This window comes from Balaenoptera borealis (genome assembly GCF_965194805.1).
Source record: "Balaenoptera borealis genome assembly, chromosome: 13".
Taxonomy (NCBI): domain Eukaryota; kingdom Metazoa; phylum Chordata; class Mammalia; order Artiodactyla; family Balaenopteridae; genus Balaenoptera; species Balaenoptera borealis.
The window spans coordinates 52,232,894-52,255,443 of record NC_138870.1 but is presented as its reverse complement, the minus strand read 5'-3'; the positions used below and the strand labels follow the sequence as shown (position 1 = coordinate 52,255,443).

General features: G+C 34.0%; 1 protein-coding gene across 8 annotated transcripts in view; it reads right to left on the bottom strand.

Annotated features, from left to right (window-relative positions):
• The window catches only part of USP15 (ubiquitin specific peptidase 15), a 122,363-nt gene that overhangs the window by 10,215 nt on the left and 89,598 nt on the right, over positions 1 to 22,550 (bottom strand). For 4 of the 8 annotated variants that reach the window (XM_082351205.1, XM_082351207.1, XM_082351210.1 and 1 more), the window contains 12 exons: positions 16,112 to 16,285; positions 14,191 to 14,349; positions 13,887 to 14,111; positions 6,444 to 6,527; positions 6,259 to 6,353; positions 5,970 to 6,161; positions 4,950 to 5,065; positions 4,494 to 4,766; positions 4,046 to 4,116; positions 3,584 to 3,699; positions 2,813 to 2,962; positions 702 to 805 (listed from right to left, as the gene is read on the bottom strand). In XM_082351205.1, the coding sequence (XP_082207331.1) occupies positions 702 to 805; positions 2,813 to 2,962; positions 3,584 to 3,699; positions 4,046 to 4,116; positions 4,494 to 4,766; positions 4,950 to 5,065; positions 5,970 to 6,161; positions 6,259 to 6,353; positions 6,444 to 6,527; positions 13,887 to 14,111; positions 14,191 to 14,349; positions 16,112 to 16,285 (1,759 nt within the window). Of the gene's footprint in view, positions 1 to 701; positions 806 to 2,812; positions 2,963 to 3,580; positions 3,716 to 4,045; positions 4,117 to 4,493; positions 4,767 to 4,949; positions 5,066 to 5,969; positions 6,162 to 6,258; positions 6,354 to 6,443; positions 6,528 to 13,886; positions 14,112 to 14,190; positions 14,350 to 16,111; positions 16,286 to 22,400; positions 22,547 to 22,550 lie in introns of those variants that run through there. The other 4 variants (XM_082351211.1, XR_014233484.1, XM_082351209.1 and 1 more) reach the window with 4 other exon arrangements.

The window sequence follows — 22,550 nt, the reverse complement described above, 5'->3', positions numbered from 1 at the left end:
TTAAGAAGTAATAAATAGGGGCTTCCCTGGTGGCGCAGTGGTTGAGAATCTGCCTGCCAATGCAGGGGACACGGGTTCGAGCCCTGGTCTGGGAAGATCCCACATGCCGCGGAGCAACTAGGCCCGTGAGCCACAACTACTGAGCCTGCGCGTCTGGAGCCTGTGCTCCGCAACAAGAGAGGCCGCGATAATGAGAGGCCCGCCCACCGCGATGAAGAGTGGCCCCCACTTGCAACTAGAGAAAGCCCTCGCACAGAAACGAAGACCCAACACAGCCACAAATAAATAAATAAAAATTAAAAAAAAAAAAAAAGTAATAAATATCTTAAGGAAAAAGGTCTGGAGTTATCAAACACCATGATTTTAGTAAAAAGGTAAACTATCGGGGCTTCCCTCGTGGCGCAGTGGTTGAGAATCTGCCTGCCAATGCAGGGAACATGAGTTTGAGCCCTGGTCTGGGAAGATCCCACATGCCGCGGAGCAACTAGGCCCGTGAGCCACACCTACTGAGCCTGCGCGTCTGGAGCCTGTGCTCCGCAACAAGAGAGGCCGCGACAGTGAGAGGCCCGCGCACCGTGATGAAGAGTGGCCCCCGCTCGCCGCAACTAGAGAAAGCCCTCGCACAGAAACGAAGACCCAACACAGCCAAAAATAAATAAATAAAAATTAAAAAAAAAAAAAAAGGTAAACTATCAACTTACAGTGTCCTCCTCCCATTCCTCCATAGTGGTTGGAAACAGCAATCAAATTATAGCGGCAAGGACCTGCATTTGGATTAATTAGGAATTCCGACATATCCAAATCACTGTTTAAAAAAGAGACCAAGTTAGTTTTATGTTTTCCCTAAATGTAAATGAATTCTACTCTCTTTTGTCAGTGTTGTTTGACTCTCATTTAAATGTATTCCCATCTATGTATCTATCTATCTCACTAAAGAAATTACGAAGAGCCAAATAACTTTATAAAACAAATTATATAAATACCCTTGAAATTTGAATGTTTTGGCAAAAATTTTCTTAGGGATTGAGAATTTAAAAATTCTCCAATGATTGTTGTTATTCAGATTAATGTTTTCACGCTAATACATTTCTCTCTTAGTATATGAGGAAATACAGACATCACCATTTACCATCTGGGTTCTTTTATTTTTTAAAGTCATTTTCAAAAATGATTTATTTAAGGAAGAATAAAGGGACAGTGAAAAACAACTTTCTTAGAAATTTTATCATAATTTAAATATAAGTATATATTTAAATATAACCCCAATATCTATTCTATATTTTTCAGGTTTTGATGACCTCTGTAACCTAAATGGGTAACATTCTCTGAAATACAACCAACTGTTTATATAATCTAGCATGTATGAAACTGGAATATGACCATTTTATAGCTTATCATTATTTCTGGTTATTCTTCTTATATTTACATAATTAAAAAGCAATTATGATTCTAAATTTCAAATACATCTCTAAAAGGTTCTAGCTTATCATTACTTTTGTTTCATCTTGTACTCACATTTTCAAAATGCTGTATTCTTGAAAACTTTGATGGCTCATAATTTTGTTTTGTTAAAGAGAAAATTAGCATTTTTTGTTCTATAATTGCAAAACGTTTTCAATTTTAAATTTATAAACACCAATTAGAATAAGCAAGCCAAAGAATGTTTTCAATATTACATCACCTATTTCCTTCTAATCACCTCTGCATGCACACACACCTGCCTTCAGTATTTGTTTACTTACTAACTGTATTAAGTAAATTTGGCGCACAAATATCATGAAATATGAAAGAATACTACCAATTTTTTTTTAGCGAAATGGGAGAGTAGCATGTTCTTGTCACAAGATAGCGTGTGATAAAGTCCTTCCTGTACTCCATGAATGAAGATACACTATTCCCTTTTTGTCCTTCTGAATTCTCAATTATGTTTAGTGAAAGCTTAAAAGAAAAACAAAAAAGGCTACCAAGATGCTGTCTCCAGACTTCTTTACACATTTTTACAAATAGGATGTCATATTCTGGATGCTGCAATAGGAAAACTGAAGGATAACAATAGGGATGACTTATTACACTACTGCATCATCCTCCTTCTAAGTAATTCCGTTATTCTGTTTTCACATTAGTCTTTTTAAAAAAGCATTTAGAAATAATTGAGGATTAATGATGAAATAAGTCCTGGGAAAAAGAAAATCACTAAGATCCCATGAAGTATCTTAGATTTATAAACAGGGCCAGTGAACTCATAAGATAATGTAACACAGAACGAGTCTTACTCTGTTTTTTTAAAAAATATATTTTCTCTTTGTTCTTTGAAAGATCTCTTAAGAAGGAATAAAAATTGTTACCGATCCACACAAACTGTCAGAAGTACCCAAAAATACACTCAAAAACTGAGATTGGACGCTAAAAAACAAAACAAATGAGCAAATATAACAAAACAGAAACAGACTCACAGATACAGAGAACAAACTGGTGGTTGCCAGAGGGAAGAAGGTGGGGGGATGGCTGAAAAAGGTGAAGGGGATTAAGAGGTACAAACTACCAGTTATAAAATAAGTCAAAGGGACTTAGTATATAGCACAGAAAATATAGTCAGTAGTATTATAATAATTTTGTATGCTGTGTAAGGTATAAAAACATCAAATCACTATGCTGTACACATGAAACCAATATAATATTTAAAGTCAACTACATGTAAAAGTAAATAGACCAAAAAAAAAAAAAAAAACCCTAAAATTTGGGTGCAAAGTTACCTAATGTCTAAGAAAAAGCTAGAGGTGCCCAATGTTTATGAAGCACAATCAGAACTTACTTGATAGGAAAATCAACTAAGGTATCCAACTTGTCTCTCATGTATCGACTGTAAGAAAATCGCTTGAGGTGTACCACAAGTACTGGAGGCAGGGACCATAAATCTAATTTCTTTGTGGCTTGCTGATGTTCTTTACAATTTGGACAATACCTAAAAAAAAGAGAGAAATATTTAAAGCTTGTTAGAGATAATGTTAGAGGTAATATTAGGTAATGCCTAATATATAACAGTAGGAACTTCTATTATTATTTTTATCATCAATACATTTTCCAAATAGATTTAACTATTAAAAATGAATATATAAATAAGTATTCAAAGAAATAATGAGGGCTAGATTATTTACATTACAGTATGCTAAAAAGATATGGACGTATTATAAAACTGTGCTGAGATACAGGCATTAGAAAAATCTCAAAACTTCTGGACTCTAATGGAATTAGTAATACCACAAAACATATTGTGATTTTCCTAAAAAAGCTTCTCTTGAAATAGCTGCACAGCTAAAAGTTCTTGGGAAAATGTAACTAAAATTAATTATTCACAGTAAAATGGCTATTATGGAAAATACAGTAACAAAATTAAAGCTTAACATTATAATACTTTTAAAGACATTTTCATCCCTCTTAATACATTATTAGCATATAAAGAAATGCTTATTGTTAAAAATATCAAAGGGAATTTAAATATCACTTTTTCAATTTGATGTACCACATACCTCAGTATAAATCCTTAAAAAATAATTAGAAACAATTATTTAATTTTGTCTCTTACCAGGGATCTTCAGCACCCAGCTTTTCTTTTGTTGTAAAAAGCTCAATGCAATCTTTTAATTTCACAAAGGGTTTTTTAGGAGGTTTGTATTCCACACTTTCATGTTTTTCAAAATCCTAAAGAGAAGTATTTCTTGAGTTAAGAAAACAAATGAAACAAAACTCATTTTAGTGATACCATATTACTATGAATAGTAATGAAAAACTCCTAAATGTTCTCAAAAAAATTAAAGCTTATTTCAGCTGAGATTTACACTACACTTCTAGTAATTCCTGTATACACACCTATATGGACAATCAGGAAGTTTAAACAGAAAGCAGTTTCAAAACCAACAAGGCTTTTCTCTTTTAGCACATAACCAATTTTTTACTGCAAAATAAACATAGTTAGTAGAAGCAAAAGAGTGTAACAAAACAGTGTGATCAACAGGGACAGATAAAGAAGGAATGATTGATGACTTACCTCAGCAGCATTTTCATCAAAATATCTTTTTTTCAAATCAGGATCCCAATCCAAAGCAAGAAAAGATCTTTCTAAGGTGGAAAACATATTTTTTCTTTAAGATTTAATATGCCTTAATGTTAAAGACTAATATATTTTAATGTTAAGATATATACCAGAATAAACAAATAGCAGTCTCTTCTACTTGCACTAGGTGATCAGGGTAAATAGCTGTTTCCAAGCCATTAAGATATTTTAGAGCTAAAAAAAACTTAAGCATAAGTCCAACCTGCATTTAATAAACACCGACATGTGTTTTAGTATACTTAGAAATGAAGGCTTTTCATTTAAAAATGTAGATAGATACATAAATGTTATTTTTCATGATAGTGTTGAATTTCATGGTTTCACCTAAAAAAAGTAACATGCGCTCAAGTTTAGTGTTTAAGCCATTTTCCACAATACTTACCATCTAGCCTAAGCTGCCTATCATCAAATCTTATATGCCTGGTATCATCTTTGATGTAGTTGATATCAGTATTGCCTAAGTTGTTGAACTGGAATGTAAACAATCGTTTTTTGTGTCCCATGAGTTGACCTTTGCAAGTTTCCTCAGTACATAATCCATTTTCAGAATCATTATCTCCTCCAACTGAATCTTCAGACTGACTGTTTTCATTCTCAGAGGGAAGTTCTTGATCCTGGCTGGATTCATCATCTGGCTCATCTGTTTCCATTTCACCTAAAATTAGATATTAGAAATCTTTAAATAAACCCAATGTTACACTTAAAACTTATTAATACTAACACTATTTTTCCCAGGCTTGCAAATATTGTTTAGTTCCTTAATCCCCATCCTCTTAATTTTTCTCTGCAGCAATAACCCAAGTGAAAAGTTTTTTACAATTTAATAGGGAAGTCTTACTTGGTGAGCCCTCTTCATGTATGCCATTTGGGCCATTCCCATTAATATTTTGGTCCTTACAGCAGTGTAGGGATCCTTCAGTTTCTTCAGTGTCAGTAGATATTTTGACATATCGGCTTAAATAAAATCAGAAATCAAACAAGTTCAGTTCTATAAAGGCAAAAACTTAAATAAAAGTTTTTCGTTCTTTCAATAAAACAAAACCTCTAAATACAATTAACAGTGGTCATTAATGGATTCAATGATAAATTCAAACTCAAGATATGATACCGTAATCATTTGTGTTTGGCTGTCTTTATAAAAATAAGTTAATCTGTTACTTCTAGGGTTTTAACATCTTTCTTTTATACGTTAAAAGTTTGTGGCAAATAATTTCTTGACACAAAATTATTTTATAAAGATCCTCATTTAGATGATATATATATCATTGCTAAGACCACTTATAGTTTATAATGTCATCTTTATGTATGGTTTATGGGACTACAATACTAAAATAGGTATGCAAGAAAGAAAACTAAATATGTCAGCTATAAAGGATAAAAGAAAGGGAGCAAATGGCAATCTTGATTACGTTATAATTCAAATCAAGGTTTTAGGAAAACAAAAAGGTGTTGCCTTGCAAAAGGATCAACCATGAAAGTTTATCCTTTTAAATAAAAATATTTATTAGTATCAGTTCTTGTTATCAGTATGAGCACTGTGTATAAAGAAATGAAGCATATGACATTTGTTATGATTTCAGAGTGCAAACATGATAAATTCCTATTTTCTTCCAACTGTAAACTTTTGGTGTAAAACAACTAAAAGAATTTATGCTTCCTGGGTTTAAAATTACCTCAGTAATGTGGTTTACATGATCAAGAAACTGGATTAGACTATAATGTGATTTCTTACATTGCTACCCATCTAAACAAAGGTGAAATAATACAGACTACTAATTATATTCTGATAGTACCTTGCATGTTTACTTTTAGCTATTTAATATTTTATTTTGTTAATGTAGAATTGTTTGGCACTTACCACATTCTCACAAGCAGAAGATTATAGAGTTTATCTTCAGTGTTGTTTCGTGGTACAGCCATAAGAAAAGGCTGACCAAAAAGTGAAGAACCAGTATGGTGGGTGTAACTTGAGTGTCTAAATTTTTCTCTCAGGCAAACAGGAATAATCACATGCTCTGTGTCTTCTGTTCTATTGATGTTAATCTCAAACCTACAAGAATAAAAGTGACTATAAACTCTGAAAATTTTATGATATTTCTTTTCAATTTTTCCTCAAGTAATATTTGCACAATAGATTTCATACTTACACATAAATATCATCCCGTTCCATAATACTACTAAGGTTTTCATCCATTGCGAATATTCTGTGAAATCTATGATTGTATATATCAGTAACTATCATCTAAAAGGAAATAAATTTCTATTAAGCTGGTTTTACAACACTGAAAAACTAAACTCCAACTTACATACTTTAAACCCAGAAACATCCTACCTTATCTGCAGGTACTCCTGACAAAGCAGACAACGCTGTACAAAGATCAAGTATGTTTCCAATTTTGGGGACAACCACTTTGTACTAAAAAACAAAAAAAAATTATAATACATTTATTACTTTGGAAAATATTCACTAGATGAGATGGACCTTTTGGTTGCTTCCTCACATTCACGGTGGCATCTGGCTCACTGTGTCTCGCTCCAATCTTGGCATCATTCTGGGTGACAAAATCCACATGGATGGTTTATCTTATTGTTCCTTGACTCCTCAATTCAAAGACCTACACTTGCATTCAACTGTAGTTCACTTCTTGGATCTTGCCATCTACTGCACCACCTCTGACATCGTAAACTCTTAACTGTTTAATCACTATTTACTTTTCCTGGAAACTCATTCTTTCCTATTCTTGGCTTGCACTGAGATATCTAGTCCTTCTAATTCTCAATTTTCTCCTAGTTTATCAGCTCCCTACTATCTCCATGCCCTTCCACCCCCATGATGCATCCCTTCAACCACTCATTGCAAAAACTTTAATTACTTTATTATTCAGTTTTATTCTTGCTATACTTTCTCAGAGTTGTTTAGATTGCTGGAGTAAACTGCTCAACTTCAGAGACTGGTGTACTACAGACTCACAGTGCTCAATCTCAACGGATCCTTCAACACCAGCCAGAAATTCTTCTGTGTAGCCTTTATTCACTTATTCTCTTATTTTTCTCAATAACTATTTAAAATCTTCACCATTTCTTAGGCTTTTAATTTTACCACTTTTCCCCTCACTATCAGCAGAATACCTGTTTCACTGAGAAAAATATAGGCTACTGGATAGGAAAATCTCCAACTTACTGTTCCCCCTACAAACTTGAGTCTAAAAGGTCCTTTTCTCTGTCTCTTTTGACACAAGGAAAGAGAATCAGGTGTTACTCTTCCCATTCAAGGCTAACCCTGGCATCTATCCTTTTCTGTCTCCTCTAGAACAGGGGTCCCCAACCCCCGGGCCGCAGACCAGTACTGTTCTGCAGTCTGTTAGGAACTGGGTCGCACAGCAGGAGGTGAGTGGCAGGCGAGCGAGCGAAGCTTCCTCTGCCGCTCCCCATGGCTCCCCATCACTCCCCATCGCTTGCATTACCGCCTGAACCATCCCCCCACCCCAACCCCTGCCTCCATTCCGTGGAAAAACTGTCTTCCACGATACCAGTCCCTGGTGCTAAAAAGGCTGGGGACCGCTGCTCTAGAACATAAACCCAGCAATTATCCTTTATTTCATTTTATCTTGACTCTTATAAAAGCACTGAACTGTATACAAGTCTCAAAAAACAAAACAGTCTCTCACTGTTTTCTAATAATTTTCCACTAATTATCTCCCTTTCTCCTCTGCTTTATAAATAACCTTGTTAAAAGTAATGTCTACACTGACTATCGTAACTTCTTTATCTCTCATTCACCTATTTATCCACTCCTGGCTTTTGCCTTCACCTCTTTATTTAACCTGTTACCAAGGCTGTCAATACTATCATTTAACCAAATCTTTATCAGTCCTTACTTTATTGAACTCTCTGCAGCATTACTGCTGACGACTGCCTCCTTCAAAATTTTCCTCTCCCTATGACACTACACTTCTTATTCTTTAATGTCCTGGTCACACCTTCTTTTGAGTAAAGAACTACCCTCTAGCATTATCCTTCAGAGTTTTATCCTCAGCCTTCTTGATTCTATATGCTTTCCTTAGACTAGGTGACAATATATCCCAGTTTGCTTTGGTGAGTCCTAGATTAGCCTGCTGTCCTGGTATAATTATTAATATGGCCCTTTTTATTTTTAAAACAGTTCTGATTTAGATGATCATTTGGGTGATCTCATCCTTCTAAGACATTCACTACCATCTTCATAGAGCTAACCACCCAATTTATATCTCAAGCACAGACCTCTCTCCTCTAGTCTACATACATAAAGTCAAGGCCTATTGATATCTCTCCTAAATTTTCCTCATGAATCTCAACTTGTCCAATACTAAACACAGATTTAGGTCATGTTAGGTGAACACATCCAATCCTAAAATAGGTTTCTTCTTAAACCATTCTTCCTATATCTCCCATTAAAACAAATAGTACCATTCTCTCCTCAGTTTTCCAATTCAATAAACTTGAATACTCTTAATACATTTTCAACTCCTATATTCAACTGGTTCTTCTATCTGACTGCCATCCTGACACTTAGTTTAAGAGTTCAAGCCCTTGTCCTCTGTCATTGCATCACTGCAAAAACCTCCGACCTGGTCTTAGTACATCTGATCTAAGCCCCTCCAATCCAATCTTTACACTAGCCAGAGTGTTCTTTCTGAAATACAAATCTGACCACACAATCTCTTTATACTTAATACATTTTAATGGCTCCCTTAGTCTTTTAGGATGAAGTCCAAACTTCCTATGAAAGCATCAACGTTCTTTGTGATCTAGCTTCTGCTTACCATATTATCTACTTGTAGTTTCCAGAAGTGGGCCACATTCTCTTTTGCCTTCAGCCCTTTGTACGTGTCACTCTCTTGTTCTATAATACTTTATTCCCAATTTTCATGTGATTAAATTTAAAACCTAATCATCCTTCAGGATTCAGCAAAGGCATCATCACCAGTTTGGGTAGGTTATTCCTTCTGTATATCCCTACAGCACCCTGTCAGAGCACTTTTCACACTGTATGAAAAGCTTCTTGAGAACAAGGACTAGGAACACCCTTGTACTTCCAGCATCTTGCACAGTATGTGAGTCCAATACATAACACATGTTCAACACAATTACAAATAAACTTCCATGACTCAAATCAACTTCAGTGATGGGAAAACTCATCAAGTGGGCTAACCTAGCTAATTACCTTTCCCTCTAGAGCTGGTTAAAGCACAGTGTTAATGAGGTGATCATTTTGGATTTGAGTTGTTACTGTCTCCAAGAGGAAAAAAAAATCCCAATTCCTCTGTGCTGATCATGGCTCTAACCTCCACAAATTTATGCTTCTGGTCACCAAGTGAGAAAAGAGGTAAATTCGTGAAATTCACATTGCTGGAAAAATAATTTAAAACCCAAATTACAGAAGACCATTCAACACATACTTTCCAGGTTAATGTGCAATTTGATTTCAATTTGCTTCTATATAATAGATGTTGTATTATTGGCAGGGGAAAGTACTATCTTTAACAAATGAGTATAGAGAAATAGAGTACATTTATTTTATGTTGCAATAAATTTTTACTCATTTTTTTATACTCCTCTCTTATTCCATTACACTCACTGGCATATATTTGTAAAGTTACAAACTAGAGAGGTTAAGGATGTAGTTTAGCATTGCTATACCTTCTCTCCACTGGAAAGAATGTTAAAAATCCTATACTTGTGAACAAGTGAATAAGTGAGTATCTAAAGGATGTGATTTTAGATATGTGAACATATATGCCCCTGGCCAAAAATAAAAGCAGGTATTTATTAACCTTGCTCATGGATAAGGGCAAGTGCCATGTCTCTCTTGTTCTCTAAAATATTCTCAGCACTGCTGGATGAAATACTGACATGAAGACACCAGGTTCAATGAGTTCATGAAGCAAATATATAAATAGCAAAAGAGATGGGTGAAATTTGCATAACTGAGTACATGACTTGTCTCTACCAACTTTAATTATTTTGGATTAAAGTACTATATTTTTATGAATACTTCATATTCTGTGCCCTGTTGACAGTAAACCCAAACACTTCCACTAAATGAATGGTATGATGACAATTTTGTTCAAAGCATACCTTTCATATAGATTTCATGAACACTGCTATGGACTGAATTCTGTCGTCTCAAAATTCCTATGTGAAGCCCTGACAACCAATGTGATGGTATTTGGAGATGGGGCCTTTGAGAGATTTAGATGATATCATGAAGGTGGGGGCCTCATGATGGGATTAGCATCCTTGTAAGAAGAGACACCAGAAAGCTTGTGCTCCCAGTCTCTCTCCCTGCCCTGTGAGGACACAGCAGAGCAGGCGGCCATCTGTAAGTGAGGAAGAGTCTGCACTAGAAACCACCAGGCTGGCTCTCGTCTTAGACTTCCAGCCTCCAGAACTGTGGGGAAATAAATTTCTGTTGTTTAAGTCCCTCAGTCTATGGTATTTTGTTATGGCAGCCCAAGCAGACTAATACAACTAATAGTCTCTAACAAACTGCACTTCTGGCTGGAACCCTAAACTAAGATCTTTAGTAAAGAATCTTCTAAAGTAGGAACTACGTCTGTTTTGTTTACCAGAGCTTTACAATCAGTAGGTGCCCATTTGAATGAATAAAATTTTTGAACACTTCTAAGTCATGAGGGTTGGGAATACAAAGATTTACAAAGTCCTTTTCTTCAAAGAGTTCATGGTCTAGGGGACAAAAGTTAAAGTAAACCAAAGGTCATAATAAAATTTGGTAAGTGCTATAATAGAAATTAGGGTAACAGAAGGTACAAAAGGAAGGAAATACTTTTATTAGGGTGGGTCAAGTGTCAGAAAAGGATTAACTGATTAATAAAGGGAGAAAATATAGTGTTTTGCTCCATAAAATGTAAAATAATCCAATTATAACACTAGGCAATGGAATCAGGCAGACAACTGATATTAAGGTCTAGCACAGGGCTCTTGCATAGACTAAGTGTTATTTGATACCCCAAACTGTTAAAAGATTAGAACATTATTGAAGCAAGCATTTTTAGCCTAACTAAATCTCCACTTCTTTTCCAGGTTCTTAAGATGCCTAAAAATTACAGGTATTTGAATATACCATTATCGAAACCATTTCCTCTAAGATCAGTAAGAAGGCAAGGTTGCCCACTCTCGCCACTATTATTCAACATAGTTTTGGAAGTTTTAGCCACAGCAAACAGAAAAGACAAAGAAATAAAAGGAATCCAAATTGGAAAACAAGAAGTAAAACTGTCACTATTTGAAGATGACATGAGACTATACATAGAGAGTCCTAAAGATGCTAACAGAAAACTACTAGAGCTAATCAGTGAATTTGGTAAGGTAGCAGGATACAAAATTAATGCACAGAAATCTCTTGCATTCCTATACACTAATGATGAAAAATCTGAAACAGAAATTAAGGAAACACTCCCGTTTACCACTGCAACAAAAAAATTAAAATACCTAGGGATAAACCTATCTAAGGAGGCAAAAGACCTGTATGCAGAAAACTAAAAGACACTGATGAAAGAAATTAAAGACGATACAAACAGATGGAGAGATATACCATGTTCTTGGATTGGAAGAATCAACATTGTGAAAATGACTATACTATCCAAAGCAAGCTACAGATTCAATGCAATCCCTATCAAACTACCAAGGGCATTTTTCACAGAACTAGAACAAAAAATTTCACAATTTGTATGGAAACACAAAAGACCCTGAATAGCCAAAAGCAATCTTGAGAAAGAAAAACAGAGCTGGAGGAATCAGGCTCCCTGACTTCAGACTATACTACAAAGCTACAGTAATCAACAGTATGGGTCTGGCACAAAAACAGCAATACAGATCAATGGAACAGGATAGAAAGCCCAGAGATAAACCCACCCACATATGGTCACCTTATCTTTGATAAAGGAGGCAAAAGTATACAATGGAGAAAAGACAGCCTCTTCAATAAGTGGTGCTGGGAAAACTGGACAGCTACATGTAAAAGAATGAAATTAGAACACTGCCTAACACCATACACAAAAATAAACTCAAAATGGATTAAAGACCTAAATGTAAGGTCAGAAACTATAAAACTCTTGGAGGAAAACACAGGAAGAACACTCTATGACATAAATCACAGCATCTTCCTTTTGACCCACCTCCCAGAGAAATGGAAATAGAAACAAAAATAAACAAATGGGACCTAATGAAACTTAAAAGCTTTTGCACAGCAAAGGAAACCATAAACAAGACGAAAAGACAACCCTCAGAATGGGAGAAAACATTTGCAAATGAAGCAACTGACAGAGGATTAATCTCCAGAATATACAAGTAGCTCATACAGCTCAATATCAAAAAAACAAACAACCCAATCCAAAAATGGGCAGAAGACCTAAATAGACATTTCTCCAAAGAAGATATACAGATTGCCAACAAACACATGAAAAAATGCTCAACATCACTAACCATTAGAGAAATGCAAATCAAAACTACAATGAGGTAGCACCTCACACCAGTCAGAACGAACATCATCAAAAAATCTACAAACAATAAATGCTGGAGAGGGTGTGGAGAAAAGGGAACCCTCTTGCACTCTTGGTGGGAATGTAAATTGATACAGCCACTATGGAGAACAGTATGGAGGTTCCTTAGAAAACTAAAAATGGAACTACCATACAACCCAGCAATCCCACTACTGGGCATATACCCTGAGAAAACCATAATTCAAAAAGAGTCATGTACCACAATATTCATTGCAGCACTATTTACAATAGCCAGGACATGGAAGCAACCTAAGTGTCCATTGACAGGTGAATGGATAAAGAAGATGTGGCACATATATACAATGGAATATTACTCAGCCATAAAAAGAAATGAAATTGAGTTATTTGTAGTGAGGTGGATGGTCCTAGAGTCTGCCATAGAGAGTGAAGTAAGAAAGAGAAACACAAATTCCGTATGCTAACACATATATATGGAATCTAAAAAAAAAAAAAAGGCAGGGGCAGGACAGGAATAAAGATGCAGACATACAGAATGGACTTGAGGACACAGGTAGGGCAAAGGGTAAGCTGGGACAAAGTGAGAGAGTAGCACTGACATATATACACTACCAAACGTAAAATAGGTAGCTAGTGGGAAGCAGCTGCATCGCACAGGGAGATCAGCTCGGTGCTTTGTGACCACCTAGAGGGGTGGGATAGGCAGGGTGGGAATGAGACGCAAGACGGAGGGGATATGGGGATATATGTATACATATAACTGATTCACTTTGTTATTCAGCAGAAACTAACACAACATTGTAAAGCAATTATACTCCAATAAAGATGTTAAAAAAATATATACCATTATCTTATCATAATATGAATCAAAATGTATAGCCAGTATCAGTTTCTCTTCCAACAGCCAGTAGGAGAAAAATTACAGTGAACATTAAAGAAAGTTCAAGTTGGAAAATTGGGAAATTACTATGTTATTAATCTTTGTAAGCTAATATTCATACCAATATTGTAAAATCAAACCACCTCTCATTTTTCTTTGATAAGAAAAAGTCTTTGAGAATTTTGTTTTTACATGACAAATAATGGTACTTTACACATCCCACACCCTTTCAAGATTCTGAAAAGTTGTACTAATTAGTGTATAAAAATCTCTTATGCAAAACAGCTTATTATCATAGAATTGTACTTGAGGCATGAGGACTCAACACTAATCTTTTATAAAAATAACAAATGCAAAGAAATTAATCACTTCCTACCTGCATAGGTTTCGTAAGTGGATCCATTCTAACTAAATAAACTTCCAAGGTACGTTCCTTTTTCATGGGCAATGGAAGTGTCAAGTAACAAAAAGGATCAAATGTTACTGAAATCTTAGCACATTCAGGACAAACTAAAGTTGATTTAAAAAGGCCATGAAATATATCTACTATGATAGAATCATTTCTTTTTAAATGGTTTTCCCAGGCTTCTTCAGCAACTACCTGTAAGGAAAACAGACAAATATTACAAAGAGATACCACGTTATTATAACAATGGTGACAAAAATATGGTTAAATTTACCTTATCTGGTCTTCCATCAGCATCTTTTAATTGTATATATGGTTTTTTCCTAATTCTATTCAAATCCTCATGTAGTCCATCTAATAGGAAAGCTAATAGTTCCTGACAGTCTTGTTGCTGGTATCCAGAGAACTGAGGTGCAAAACGTCCTACCTGTGTCTGTAAGAGAAGCAAAACTATAAAATCAGTTCTAGGGACAAGATTGATTTAAAAAATATATAGTCAATTTTCATTATTCACGGATTCCATATTTGTGAATTCACCTACTTCCTAAAATTTATTTGTAACCCTCAAATCAACTTGAGGCACTTTTGCAGTCATATGCAGATATGATAATTACATATGGATAAATACACGTAAAGAATTACATATCTAGGGGCTTCCCTGGTGGCGCAGTGGTTGAGAATCTGCCTGCCACTGCAGGGGACACGGGTTCGAGCCCTGGTCTGGGAAGATCCCACATGTCACGGAGCAACTGGGCCCGTGAGCCACGATTACTGAGCCTGCGCGTCTGGAGCCTGTGCTCCGCAACAAGAGAGGCCGTGATAGTGAGAAGCCCGCGCACCGCGATGAAGAGTGGTCCCCACTTGCCGCAACTGGAGAGAGCCCTCACACAGAAACGAAGACCCAACACAGCCATGAATAAATAAATAAATTAATTAAAAAAAAAAGAATTACATATCTAAAAATATTTTAATAATGATAACTAACCTGTAAAATAGAAAAGAAATGTTGACCTAAGGAGAGAACATTGAGAAAATATGGTATAGTTTTGTACGAAGGTTTGGGAAACACTAAAGACTTAAAATTCAGTAACATTTCTGGGTCACCTGAAAAAAGTACAATGCTCTCATTTAGTTTGTGTGTAAGGAGAGGATAAATCTCATAGAGCTAAAAAGAATATTCATGTTATATATAATTTTCCTAGTCTTTGCAGTGCTAAGTATTTTTTTGAAGAGACTGAAAAGAAATGTAAAAGAAAAAAGTCAGATATCAAGGACCTATTTACACATAATTGAGAACATCTTGTAAAATGAAACTAATTGGAATCATGGATAAGGGTTGAGAAATGACTTGTCTGAACTAGTTTGTCCTAAGTTTGGAAAGTTAAGGAACATAAATGCAGGACTTCTTTTGATTTGTTTTTTATTTTTTAAGAACTAGTACATAGTTAATAAAATGTTGCCCAGTCCATGTTCTATATGAACATCATTTAAGTTGTATAAAAAACGGTTGAAAACTGCTTATTTTCTTCAAACGTTTAAAATTTCTCATAAATCTCACCCATATAATTAATTAGGAAAACTTTAACAATATAAAGCTAAATTTCAGTTCAATTCTTATTTGAATGACAAACTAAATTACTTGAGATTTTGATTCTAAGAATTAACTACTTCACAAATAAGAAAAAACATAGAAGTTTAAGAATTATATTGAAAATATATTTAATTAATATTTAGTGCTTACTTTGCAGACCAGTTTCATTTCAGTAATTTTTCGAACCAACAATGACTTGCAAAATAGAGTTCTTAGAGTTTAATGACATGCCCAAATTTAGTCTTTACATTTGTATAAAATATTTATGTAGGTTTCTTAGAGATGTGCTGTATTCTAAAACAGTATGCAAATGCTCACTGCTGTCTATGGTCATTTTGAACCATACCAGTGTTTCTCAAACTTTATTTCATTATTTCCTTTACCATCCTCCAGAACTCTTTTTGGACAGTTTAAATTAATCATCTATTATGTGCCCCACCCTGAAAATTTAATACCATATATGCTGTGTATGTATTTATGTGCTGAGTCCCTTTGGAGGGCCACAAACCATTGTAATAGCTATGATTTTTTGCCCTTTTCCCAAAGATTTTTGTCCTCTTGGGTGTGATATAGGCCTTGTTGAAAATGTATTTACCATACTAACCTTAAAGGCTCTTGGTGTGACATAGCTAAATTTTCCAGACCACATTTGCTTGATCAATTCAGCATAAGATTTAGCTATTTCACCTCTCATTCCTAAGGGATTGTCAAAATTCAGTTCTTCTTGATACTTATCATTCAGGAAATATTCAGTAAGTGGAGGTGTATTGCTCAAACACTGCAAAGAATAAAATATATTTTCAAGTAAAAGAAACCACACGTTAAACATGTTAAAATGTAGAGAGAAACAAAGTGATAATACACAGAGAAAAATTTACAAAATGACCTCTTGCACTAATAAGTAACTGATCAAATAAACACTCAAATGATGTACTCAACTATTCATTTCCCAAATTTCAAGTCAATTACTTATAGTAAATGAAAACGCTAATATTTGTTGCTGTAAAATCTGCATTAATTTTAACCACAGCAAACTACTGGTTAACTGGGAGAGAAGCTCAGAATTTTCTTTCCTTCTTTTACTTGAGTGGTAGAAATTATGGATTGTCTAATCGTCCCAGGCATCTGCAAATTAGCCTGAGTAGGTAAAAACTGAGACAGAGCGCAAGCAAGAAATGAACTTTAAAGAGGTATTTACTGCTTCCATTGTCAGTTCCTTATCATGAAAGAGCAGCCTTCTAAACTTTCCTTTTGGATCAACCATTTTTAGAAGGGAGAGTACAGATCAGCTGAACCTCAGAAAACAAACTTTTGTTATGTGAACTCTGGCTAACTGTGTTCTTACTTCTTCTAGCTCTTCTTTAATAACACAACAATCCAACTTTCCTTTATGGCAAGATTAAAATTAAGAATAAGTTAATTCTCCAGCTCTGTTCCATTTTGAATTAAATAATTTAGGATTTAAAATAAAAGAGATGGCGGAGGTACAGTTTTTCCACAATATTTTATCTCAAGATGAAATAATTTTTTAAGTTGATAATACCATAAAATGTGACTTCATTTTGAACCGAATATTACTTTATCAAGTAGATGTCTAGAGCCATTAATTAGAACATGTAATGACTGACACAGACATACGGTCATACAGGTTAACATTTTTTTGGCTGCAGGAAGATATTTGTCTTGGAGTAAAGTGACAAAGTGCCTTAAGTGAAGCTGGTTGCTTGCACGTAAAGTAGTAGAAACCTGTTCTTATGACAGTTCAGACTTATATTAATGGAAATAAAAGTTTTTCAAAGCTTGCTTACCACTCATATGGAATAAGTTAAATAGTTTTGGTAACTATGAAAGGTTCAGCCTGCTGAGTTCATGCTGATAACTTGGATGCTATAAACTATGACTATATGTCATATACTGTTCGGCTAAAACTCCAAAATTAAGCATATTCAATTCTTAAAAATAGATTATGGCTATGGTTATATTTTGTGGTTTCAATTATAAATCAATTTATGTGTACTCATGTAACTATGATATCTATTTTGGAATTTTCTAATAAAAATAATACTATCCAAACTGGTAGTCTGGCCCCTACCTCAAGGTAAAAGGGAGAACTCTTTATAATATCATGGAACTTGTTACTGTATTATTCTTAGGCAATGAAAATAATATCAACAGTTAAAAAATGTTTGAGGTGGGCTATACAGGCTGTACAGTTATTTACATGTCTTTTTCAGCAGTAAAATATTTTATGTGAACAAGAGGTAAGCTACAGTGTAGGAAATAATTAGGGAAGGGATTTTTTTTCTACCTTTCCTCTTAATTCCTTTTATATCTCAAACTTTCATAATCTTACAGGCCTTCTGAGTTTCATTTTCTCTTTTCTTTTTGTAATATATGTCATTTTAATTATAAACCCAGCACTGGAGGTCGGGCCAGGCAACCCAGAATATACCATGACTACACAGGGCATAAATGCCATCACTTAGCAGTATCATCTCATTTAGTACAAAAAGGACCAACACTAAATAGTCGATGAGGCAAACTGGAGGTCAGACAGCATTTACAACAATTATCAATTAGTTTTCAAATCCTTATATTTGATCAGCTCAGGGTTATACTAAGAATATAATATTCTACTACTGCGTGTAACAATTATATAAACCTAATGCTTTACCGTTTAAACACTTCAAAAAATCAAGTTGTGCAAACATGAATAATTCTTGAGCTTTGTTTTTACCTAATTATTCATGTTTATCCTTATCTTGCAAAGAGCTTCCAACTATAATTGAAAATCTTTTTAGCTTTCCATAGCATCCAGAGTGATCTTTCTAAAATTTGTCACTAAAATTTATGACTTAATTATGTCACTTCCTTGCTACAAATCCTTTAATAGCAATTTCAGATGAAAATTTCAAATCTTTAGAAGGGTCTGTCTTTTGCCCATCTATTTACATGCCTTGTCAATAAAATACCTTTAAAAAAACCAAAAAACAAAAAAACTTCCATCCCAGCCTTATTTGATTACTTGTGGTTCTTTGACCTCCATGCATTCTCTCACTTTATAAGTTCTCATTACTCTACCTATGTGAAATATACCTTCTTTGCCTTACTAACTTCTACTAAACCATTCAGGTATCCTGTCTAGGAAGGATTCCCAGGTTCCCTTATAGTGCTTCCTCCTATATCTTTCCTTATTGCTTAGTGCTTACTATTACAGCATTTATTTTATAATATACTGTAATTTTAATTTTTAGGTTGTCTGTCTTGCCAAATGGACTGAGACTTCCACGAGAGCAGGAATCATGATATCCTTTAAATTCATGTCTCTAGCACTGAGCACAATGTCCCTTGGCATTTAGCATGTATACAATAAATGCATGCTTAGTTAAAATGTTTTTTGCCTATATTTACTAATGTATTTATCCTCCATTTCTTCTTCTTTTTTTTAACTCTTTTCTTTCAACGTTTGGCACAGAGTACTCAACTTTTGTTGAATGAAATATCACAAAGTGAGGCAAAAATATTTTTGCTTGTAATGAATAATTTCAAAAGTTTCTTCAAGCACTTCTACCTGAATACTAAATCCAAAAAGACAGCATCTATTAAAAACTCCCTGGTCCCCTTTTGTTTGACTTTCATTTAATCTACCATCTGCTTTGTAGTGGGCCTCTACTTGGATTTTTAAAAAGTCAGTGACACAGACCAGTTCTTATTTTCATAGTGACTCATGCCAGTTTGAAACTGATTATAATTCACTGATAACAAACTAAACAACAAAACAGAAATAGTCTTAATAAGTAACTGCCTGTATTTCCTGTCAAGATATCATAACCAATATATTTTGAGATAAACTTTATATTTAAATGTAAACTATTAAATCCTAAATGGTCCCCCAAAGCATCTTATTTGCTGAACATAATGTTTCAAGGAACTCACAACCTTAATTTTTCTAAAAATTTTCTAAAACACAAATACAGAAATTCAATAGCCAGTTTAACTGTTCTAATACATAGATCATAATAGTTTAAAAACTAAACTGATGTTAGATTTTTTTCCTCATCTTGAAAATACCGTAATTTTCTCCTTCACCTTGAATATGTTATTATAGGAGTCACTATATTCTTGAAATAATATGAAAACCAGTTAAACATTAAAAGTTCTCTTTTGGTATAAATTTCAAGGAACTATTGGAATAGAGCTCAAACAACTAAAATATTTCCTCCAGGTGACATCAGTATTCAATGTCATCATTCTGGTAGAAGAAAAGAAGCCCATTTCTTAAATTTGGTCATAATACAGCTTGATTTTTAATTTATGCAACTCATTATTCAATCTTTTAACATGAGGCTATCTTAGAAACATGAACATCTTTGACAATTACAAGAAAATTGGATACTTGGACTGGCTGCCATTAAATACAATGTTTTAAAGAATAAAGATAACTTTCATTAGTTCAATAATAAAAACTATAACCAGAGTTCTGAAGCATTTCTCTCAAAGATTCTTCTATTATAAAAAACATCACTTTCCTATCTGATTGGGACTGTTTCAAAACAATTCCTTTCTTAAGGCATATATATATATTAGAAGTCCTACATATGTAGACATAGGAAATGTCCTTTTTAACTCATGATACTTTACTCCAGTAATGTAATATGGACTAGAAATCATACAACATATGTTGTGCCTATGTGGATATATCTCTTATTCTCAATGCTTCCTGAACTGCAAAAAAAAAAAAAAAAAAAAAAAAAAAACCCTCATCCTTAACATACATGGTTTTTCTTAGCAAAAACTGAGAATTAAAAAACCCCCACAAAACCTGAGAATATATATGAATGTATGATAAAAATAAAAAGGATTATATAAACAATATTAGTATGTTATTTTTACAGCTACTTATGAGTTTTGTGACATTCTAATAGTCACATGCCATTTTGAGCTTCACCTCTGTTAATTCATTTGATTTCAACTGCCTGACACTGACAAATGCCAACACTTTCATAGTTTAAGAACCACCTCTTACAAGTCGTCACCAAAAAAATGAGGTCCATATATGAAGTAATGTGACTGATCATAAAACACGTATCTCAAGCCACATTTTGTTTGTATTATAATTGTGTCTAGAGTTGGTCCTAAATTGGGTAGAATTCTGTCAAATACCATGTTAAAAATAAAGCAATAATCAGACTGAAGAAAAAGATTCTGTACTAGTAGTTTCAATTCTTGATGCAAAAGAGAAAAAGTAAAAAAGCTACATTAATCAACAGGCAAATGCACTTGTTAACTAGGCAAATTATTTATTTAAATGTTTTTTATGATCCCTAGGCAAGTTAATAGTGTGCAAAACTGACAAGAGCATTTGAAGATCTAAGGATTAAAAAACTAAATTTCACATTTAGTATATGGTAATATGAAATACTAAAATTTCATATTTAGTGTATGGTAGACTTGGCATTCATTAAGTTAGCCTTTGTGATACAGCATCTTCACAGCTGGCTAACTGGAAGGTTGAGGATATAAGCTAGCATGAAAAGATGTTGATCCATGAGGAATGACGAGAATGGTGTATTATGTGCAAGCCAATCGTTTTGTGAGCAAATGTATCTGTTCCTCAAAATGGCTTTGTAGTTCTCTACTTGTGTTCACATACGCATTTAAAATGGAAATTGCAAGTAAGAGTATTCTTGAATGTGAATTTGAATACAGGGTCTTAAGATATATTCCTTAGTTTAACGTATTAAGACTGAGCCTTAGCATGTACTCCTCCCCTTCTTAGAACATTCTTCCCCTGTAAGAAATTCCTACTTATTCTTTAAAACTCATCTCAATATCTCAGCACCTCAAGGAAGAACTAACATTCCTTCTTCTGGACTAATGCTATACCTTAAACTCACTTAGACTGTCCTTATCTTGAGAGCAGAGTCCATGTCTTATTCACCTTTGGAACTTAGCATCTAGCACAATGCCTGGCACATACCGTAATAAAGGTGTGATGAATGAATAAAAACTTATACAGTAAATCAGTCCTTAGAGACTGAGAACAGTGGGAAAACACTTGACTAAGATCTGAATTGTACCCTGTTATATAACTATAACCTATTTAAAGTTCTACAAGTTCAAAAATAAAGTCCAAATAATGCCTAAAGAGGCTTTCCTAATGAGGGAAAAATAACTATTGTGAATACTCCAAAAAATAACTGTCAAGATAAATCCATATAAGTAAAAGATATGTGAAAGAAAAATATTTGGTAATATATTTTCATGAAGACTCTTTTTCCCAAATCAACCTGGAACTAGACACCACAATTCTTAAAAAAATTCTTCTAAATAATCAAGTATCTCATCCAGTGGACATTCTATATGGCTCAATGTATATAGACCTTTAATCACTGTCACCATGAAGAACGTCTTTAAAAAGAATGCATATACCATTGGACTATTTTATAAAGTATTAATTATCCATGAAAAACTCTCTGGTTATAAATTTCTGCCCTTAACCCAACATCCTAAAATTGCAGTATTATGTGAAGTATGATTCTCTCTCATTACTTAAATTTCATGGAAAGACTACAATGTTTTGTACATAACTTTTCCTTACATACACATGCAAAAATCCTATTCCTCTTACATTACTTTCAAAAAGTTCTTCCATTAAATATGTTCTGATCAGTAAGACTGATGTTTCTCAAGTTCTCTGAAAGAGTGACTCATGTAAGAGTCTCAATTTTGTATTTCACTATAAACTTCTATATAGTTTTTTAAAAATTGATGAATTGAAATAAAGTTCTACTATATAACCAAATCTCAAGTCTATAATCAACATATTTTAGGAAATGAATAATTAATAGCCATCCCAATAACTTGTAATGAATCTGGAATTTCCCCAGTACCTGGAAAATAGTCAAAGTAATCCCCTTCAAAAAGAGAAAGTTGTCTTTTGTAATGCTGAATATGAACCACTCCCTTTCTGTTCAGGTGCTCCAGAAGCCCAATTTTCAAGTGATCATGTATGCTCACTATTTTAGTAAACCGGTAACTAG